The 8,051-nt window shown below is 38.8% G+C and overlaps 1 protein-coding gene across 1 annotated transcript; it reads left to right on the top strand.

The window, feature by feature from the left end:
* Positions 1-5,677: 5,677 nt before the first annotated feature.
* LOC110167525 (extracellular matrix protein 1-like) lies at positions 5,678-7,409 on the top strand. Its single transcript, XM_020932887.2, has 3 exons — positions 5,678-5,815; positions 6,202-6,446; positions 7,161-7,409. Exons 1-3 carry the CDS (start codon positions 5,755-5,757, stop codon positions 7,407-7,409), a joined length of 555 nt encoding a protein of 184 aa, XP_020788546.2. The 5' UTR covers positions 5,678-5,754.
* Positions 7,410-8,051: the final 642 nt, after the last annotated feature.

The following is an 8,051-nucleotide window of genomic DNA, read 5'->3' as shown; positions in this document are numbered from 1 at the left end:
GCATCACTGTAAGCATACAAAATACTTTACAACTGTGTGTTTCTTGAAACATAAGACTTTGTTTTGAGTTCCTTTTAAATAACGCAAAGTATGTTTGACAGTAGGTTCACTGCTCTGAAGTTGGTTTTGTAAAATACTGAGACAGTTTACTCACTACAAAACTCAGGTCTGATCTGGTCCAGGTTGCCAGATAGATTAAACTCCCGACTGCTTCCCTGTAGTCCAATTTTTGTTCACAGGGGGTAGCTCTGACTTTACAGTTTTTCATATCAAACCTCTCTAGTATTTTCTCAACATACTGGCAATTGTGACATTTTGATACCGTCATCAGTTTGTTCAAAGTCAATGCCCAGAAAATGTGTCAGTTTTCCTAGATCTTTTCATCCTGAATTTGGACTTGAGCTTTTCTTTGACACTTTTCATAACATTTTCATCACTGGTGGCAATAATCAGATCATCAACCCAAATAATTATATACACTTTTTCATTGTTAGTCACTTTGCTATACACACAATGATCAGCTGGGTTTTGTACAAAGCTAATTTCACACAGGTAGTCATGCAACATTTTGTTCCAGTTGCGCCCTGATTGTTTTAGTCCATACAGGGATTTCTCCAGTTTACATACCAGTCTGTCATTTCCCTCAGATTTCACCTCATAGCCCTGTGGTTGTTCAATGTAAATCTCACATTCGATCGGTGCATGTAAATAGGCTGTTTTCACATCCATCTGGTGGACTATCAGATCCTCCTGAGCTGCTCTTTGTGCCAGCACTCTGATACTGGTCATATTGGCAGTAGGAGAGAAGGTCTCTTCATAGTTCACTCCTCTCTTCTGACTATATCCTTTGGCAACATAACGCGCCTTGCATTTGTCAGATCCATCATTGTTCTTTTTGAGTGCATAGACCCATTTACCCCCCACTACAGCTTTGCCCTTCGGTAATGTGGTCAGGGTAAACGTTACATTGTCTTTTAATGACTGCATCTCTTCATCCATAGCATTAACCCACTCTTTTGCATCTGGTGAGGTTACCGCTTCTTTGTATGTTTGAGGTAAGTTACATAATAGTCTATAACAATAGTCAATATTGGTCTCATCATCCTCAAAACCAAACATAATCATCTAAATAACCAGGTCTCTTCCTTTCTCTAGCTGGGTATCGCCTCTGGTCAGATAGATGTTCCCCATTTTCCTTTTTTGGTGCCTGTTCCTGTTCTTTATTCACCATTTGTGTCTGGTTATCACTTTGCTCTTTGACATCTACTTGTTTTTCAGTTACATCTGGACTAACAGGTGGGGTTTTAATTGTCTGTTGACCACAAAATCATCTTCATCAGCATCCAGCACATCTGTGTCCGTTTTGGATATAAACTCCACAAGTCTGTCTCTCTACTTTTCTGTTGCTGGGATAGTACACCAAATAGGCTGGACTATTCTTGTCATATCCGATAAAAATCCCTTTCTCACATCTTGTGTCCAACTTTCCTTTTTGTTGATGTTTATATGTGTAACACAATTGTCCAAACTTCTGCATCCTGGAAATATTAGGCTGCCTGCCAGTTAGCATGTAGAAAGGAGTCTGTTTAGTGCGGTTGCTGAAGCACCTATTCCTCACTACAGCTGCAGTCTGGACAGCATAAGTCCATAACATCTTAGGTAGCCCACTCTGAATGAGCATACACCTGGCCATGTCAAACAGAGTTCTCCAGTTGCGTTCAGCAGTACCATTTTGATGGGGAGAGTATGGGGCTGAGGTCTCATGCCCAATACCACTCCGGTTCATTAATGCTTGGTACCCTTTCCCAGTGTACTCTGTACCATTATCTGATCTCATACATTTCACCTGCCCATAAGGGGCCATGTCAGCTAGAAACTTCTCAGTAGCTTGTACTGTGTCACTCTTATTTTTCAGAAAGTATACAAACACTGCACTAGAATAATCGTCTGTAAAGGATAGTGCGTACCCATGACCTTCTCTGAACATAGGGTCTACAGGACCAGCTAGATCTGTGTGCACCATTTCCAGAGGTGCTTTAGCCCTGGTATCCGGCCCTGTTTCTAGTTTGAATAAACTTCCCCTGTGTGCAGATTTCACAGTGTGGTGGAGTTTTATTTCCCTCATTCTTAATCTCCATACCACTTACAACATGCTTTAATTTCATGATATCTGCAAAATTGCAGTGTCCTAGAATTTCATGCCAAGTCTGCAAATCATGACATTTGTTACACTGGTCTTCACTGTCACTTTCTGATGTGTGCAGATAGTACAGTTTGTTGTGTACATGTATGGGAAATTTAGTGCCATCTTTATGTAGCAGAACGTTCTTCTTCTCACTGAAGATCACCGTGGCTCCACACGTGGTGGCAGCTTTCACAGAGAAGATATCCTGAGGATAAGTTGGTATGTACAAGGCCCTCCTCAGCGGTGCCCCCTGCTGTCGACCAACCACACCTCTGCGTCCCCTCTGTGCTTGGCGACTCCGTTGCTCCTGGTGCCATCCGCTAGCTCCACACAATGCGTCCCGGCCTGGAAACTGGCATCGAACCTCTTGAACTTGGCGATGTCTGTGATATGTGACGTTGCACCCGCATCCACCATCAGACCTTTGCTTTTGACATCTGGCACCTGCATCTCCGAGTCACTTATCCGGAAAGCATATTCCTTGCTCTCCGCGTCGGACGCTCGCTGTGCGTTATCCCGCTGCTTCCTCCGTCTACACGTCGTATTGTTGTGTTACTTTTACAGTGACTGCACCACTGCTTGCGCGGACAGCTTTTGGCTATGTGGCCTCTGACACCACACTTATAACACTCAATGTCCGTATTGCCACTGTCCTTTGCGCTCTCTGGTGTGCGCCTTGTGCCAAATTGCGCTCTCGCCTTCATCACGTTGTCCTCAGACACAGTTGCACGCATATTTTCAATGTCCTCATAACTCCGGAGCTTTGTCTTAAACTCCGCAAAAGTCATTTTATCTTCTTCACTCTGAGAAACATGAATGGCAAATGGTTTAAATGTCTCTGGCAGCCCCTTTAAAACCATTTCTATCAAAAGTCCGTCACTGAGCGCCTCACCTGCGCTTCGCAACGCAGTAATCAGTAGTCTCTGCTCTGATTACATACTCAGTGACATTTTCCATCGGTGACTTTTGTAGAGACGTTAATTCAGTGTACAAGTTTATCACCCTGGGCTTCCCTTTGCCTCGCGTCCATCATCCACCGCCTCGCGCATTACCAGCGACAGGCTCTTGTCATCCAGGAACTGGATAAGCTCCGCATAGGCCTCAGCATTCTTCTCGTCATCATCTTCGTCGTCAGGACCAGGTGATTGTAAAATAGTGTCCTTCAATCCTTGGAGACGGAGGTGGCCCAAAAACTTTGTCTCCCACAGCTCGTATCCTTTTTCATCGCCATTAAATACGAGTCTGCCCCAGCGGCTTGGCACAGTGTCCTTTTCTCTGTTTTTACTCATGTTTGCGGTCAATGGCTGAACTCAGGTGCACGCATTTACCGTCGCGACATTCACCTGGAGACCGCTCCTCAAACTGCGTAAAATGACTCTGGGCCCTTAACCTGTTAGCAGGGTCCCTTTTACGCAGCGTTGTCGTGAGCATTAAAACACAGTACACTTCGTATTCTCTTTTTTGTGTGGTTACCCCATTCTCCACGGGCACACACTTTAATTCACAGGTGCAGGCCATTCATAATTTTGTGCCTCACGTGATCAAGTGTTCTTACACGCCATTGGTTAAATCATAAGTCTCTATCATAATACAAATAATAAAATGAGGGCACAACACAACATGCCCTATAACCTCAGATTAAAGAACCCTGTTTAAATATTATGTTCATCTGTCATTTTTTATGTAATAGGATTATGTTTTATTTGCTGTTGTGATCCATGGTTGACTGAAGTAACTAAGTTATACATGGTTGATGTGGTGTAGTCCTTACTCCGCACAAGTGCAAAGATTGTTGGAGTTGTATAATTGATTATATTGAATTTTGATTAACCAATGAATGGATTTTAATACCTTGTACCCCAGTGATACAGAACAGTGGGTGTGTGTCTGGTAGTAATAGAAGTGATGTCAGAAAATCTAACTTTATTTAAACAACACAACTTGGTATGAGTTTTTGCACTTTGTGAACGGCCATCATCCAAAACCTGTACTGTAACATGTTTTTTTTTTTTTATTTACAATCAAATATCAGCATCACAATTTATGAATGAAAGTGGGACCCCAACTGCATGGCAAAAACAGAGTTAAAATAACTTACATTCCAGAAAGAATTTTATTTATTTATTTTTATTTTTTAGTTGATTTCAGTTTAATCACTTGTTAGTCCTAGACTTTTACATTTTGTCTTTCTTTCTTTTTTTTTTCAGCCAATGCAAAAACAAAATTGGATGTGGAGTTATAACCTACTTTTATACATCACTAACAGGAAATTTTATCTTAACCTCTTTGGTGTTGAGCTGAACATTTTTTAATAATTTGATTACTTTTTTTTTTTTCCTTACAGTTATCTTTCTTTTCGCTTCAGGTAATTAAAAAAAAATAATTCTGTGCTACATATTATAAAATTACATAGCTGAAATTTAGCAGAACATTGGGGCAGTGGTGACTGTTTGAAAATGTGCTTTGTAATCAGGTTAACCGCAACATATATAAACTAAATATTGAAACTAGACAGAAATATCTTAAATAAAGCTAAATACTCAAAGTATATAAAAAAAAAAAATCTAAACTACTTAAATAACACATGTAATTTTAACTCAAATAGCAGACATTCATTTTGTGTAGTGACGGTAACAAACAACAAAAGTTTGGTCATACGTAAGTCCCATTATTGTTATTTCGTATAAATAGAACTACTGTTGCTTGAGACCAATAAAGGACATGTGCGTTGGTTTAGTAGAGGCCGTTTAAAGCTCTTGTCTTCACGATGCGGGTCACGACCACAAGGGGGCATACTGTGCTCATCCTGAAACTGCTGCAGTAGACAGATTAGAAAGACAGTGGGCAGATTAATACTACATGATTACTCAAATGTGTGAATGAAACAAAACACAACTCTGGTGCTGTTTTTGATGAGGAAGCATTATAACATTTTCTTAAAAGTCACTACCTAAACCTCAGCATCTGTGGCCAATCATGAATCAGTGCTTGTGTAGCCTCTGCAGCTCAGTGAAGTCTAGAGGCTCTGAGCTTTCACATGAGGCATGGCCTGTCCTGATATATTTTTGGTCTCAGCTGCAACTGAAAGAGCCAAAAGAGAGTATTAACAATTGACATACTTGACCTTGAAGGACCAAATATGGACTGTGGGTTGCAATGTGGGAAAGGCTAAAATGTTTTATTGTTTTTAATGAAAACCTCTCAAGCTCAAGATAGACCTCCTGTATTTTTCCACTTGAAAATATTTTTGTGTTGATGCCCAGTCAGCAAGACCATGTCAAAATGCACCAGTCTTTGATAAGCAATTTGAATGTCCTATAAATTTTTGTGGTTTCTCTACACAGCACTTTTAACATGAATGTGGGTCCTTGATCAGTTGAGTTTCTATGCTTATCTCTCCTTTCCTGTCATACCACCTCTCTGCCTCCCAAAACAACCATTTCCAAGCATTACACGCCCACTACATTTACTCCCATTGTTAATAAAAGCAGCCTGTGCGACCCTCCATAGCTTTATCTTCAGACACTTTTAGACAGATTACAGCTTTTTGTTGCCAAGCTGTTTCAGAAATGAGTGTGGCAGTATTTTTGACAATTGCACTTCTGACCATTTACAACGCATATTTTGGAGGTAAATTATTTTATATATTTTATGAGACAGTCTATTATTACTTGTAGAACTGAGTAAGAGAGACTTGACACTGAGCTGTGAGTTGTGAGAGTAGCTCTTATTATTTCTATTAACTACCAGGCAAATAAACTGCCTTGAAAATCGACTCTATACAAAACCTGTAAATTAACAATAGTATATTATTCCTCCACCTCTACTAAATATTATAGGACTATAGCAGTATGATGTAATATACTTTTAGATTTCTTTCTTTTTTTTATTAAATGTAGTTTTATGAAAATACCATATTATTATATAAATAAGGTTTAATTATTTATTTTGTATAACATTCACAGTATTTTGCAGTAATAGATTTGTTATTGTTTCGTTTTTATTTTTCTTTACAGAGAGCCTGTTGGAAGACCCTGTCCCGTTCCCACCAGCCTATCCCACAGTTGAGAATATTCTGGCTCTTTGTTACAATGGCAACCGTCGCCATAGATACCCCGCTCACACCATCCCATCATCCTGGAGCAGCCACTTCCGTCGCCGGGCAACAGCCATAACCCGTCTAGAGTCCTGGTACCAATTTTGCTGCAGTGGACCAATGATACAGCAGCCTGGTGTACTCCTCTGTTGTACACAACAAGCAGTAAGTTAAACTACAGACAATTTGTTTACAACAGTGGCTCCCATGATCTGAAAACAACCAAGACAATACACTGACTTAAAAAAAACTTCATTTGTAGACATGATCAAAAACATGGTGTAAATGTAACTACTGATCAAAAGGTACTGCTTAAAGATTAAATAAAAGCAATAGGGGACACTTAATATGCTCTCCAATTTGTATGAAATTAAATTTAATCAAATTAACTAATTAACAAGTTAACTATTTACACAGGTCAGAATATTTTATATTGAATGTATGCTTGAGTATTGTTATTATTGTTGTTTAGATTTTAAAGTGCCTATATTACACTATTTTCTGAACTATAATGTTGTTTCCTCATCACAAACATACCTGGAGTTGTGTTTTGTTTCATTCACACATGTTTAACACACAAAACCTTTATATTTAGGCTGTGTTCTACTAAGATTTTCTCTGATTATCTCTACTGAACTAAAGGTAAAAGTGAGCTGTAAAAGTTGATAACTACTGCTTCATGGCATGACAAAGTGGAACAAAGCATTATGAGCTTTGGAGATGTAGACAGACTAATAATAAAGAGTTGCTCAGATGTGTGTGAATGAAACAAAACACAACTCCAGATATCTTTTAAATTAGATACCAGCATTTTAACATGGCTTAGAGGTCTCAATTGTAGGACCTTCATTTGTCATAGTTTTCTTTCTTTTGTCTTAGTGGATGCAAGCTCTTTCTCAGTTCTGTGTGGAGGAGTTTTCAACGATGACTGCTGCTTATGACTGCTGCAGACTACAGGGCGCCGCTCGGTGGATATGCTTCTCCACAGAGCCGTTCAATCCGAGCTATAGCCCAACATTGGAACACATCACACACAATTCACACCCAACGCTGAAGTCTTTGTCTTTAAAAACAATGAATGTTAATAATAGTGAGAAATTTATGTTTAAACTTTTATGGATACTCTGAATACATTTTCTCACTAGCAGTCACTTTATCTTTTGATTACGAGAAATCTGTGCAGTTTTTAGACTTAACATTTTGAATTCATAATGTAATGATGAAGAAAAAAAAAATTATATTATATCCAATGTATGTTTTTGATATAATAAATAAAAATGTTGGTTCTGATTACTGATATATTACAATATTAAACTTTTTTTTTTTCAAAATCTTAATTTTGCATCAGGGATATTTATCTTGTCTTTGTAAAATTATTAAAAAATTATTGTTCATCTACTGTAACAGAGATCATCTCTTACATCTACTGTAATAGATGATTTACAAGTTGATATATAATATGACAAATTTTCCATGCAGGGTGACCAGATGTCCCTGTTTACTCGGGACAGTCCCAGTTCAGAGCCCTGTGTCCCCTGTGCCGGCAGATTCTCCAAAACCATTGATTGATTTGTCCCAGTTTTATACAAGAAATGTCCCAGTTGTCCCTATTTTCGATCAACCTGATCCCTGCCAACAGTAAAGAGAGTCACATATTGTGATTTGTTTAACTAAAATACAGTAAACGGGGCTTGAAAATGACCATAAGGCAAAAAAAAAAACAAAAAAAACAAAAAAAAAAAAACCAAAACATCAACAGTAAGAAATGAT

This window comes from Boleophthalmus pectinirostris, unplaced genomic scaffold, assembly GCF_026225935.1.
Source record: "Boleophthalmus pectinirostris isolate CB_2022bp ecotype Guang Dong unplaced genomic scaffold, ASM2622593v1 HiC_scaffold_1751, whole genome shotgun sequence".
NCBI lineage: Eukaryota > Metazoa > Chordata > Actinopteri > Gobiiformes > Gobiidae > Boleophthalmus > Boleophthalmus pectinirostris.
Note: the sequence above shows the minus strand (reverse complement) of the source record. Positions and strands in the feature narration are given on the sequence as shown.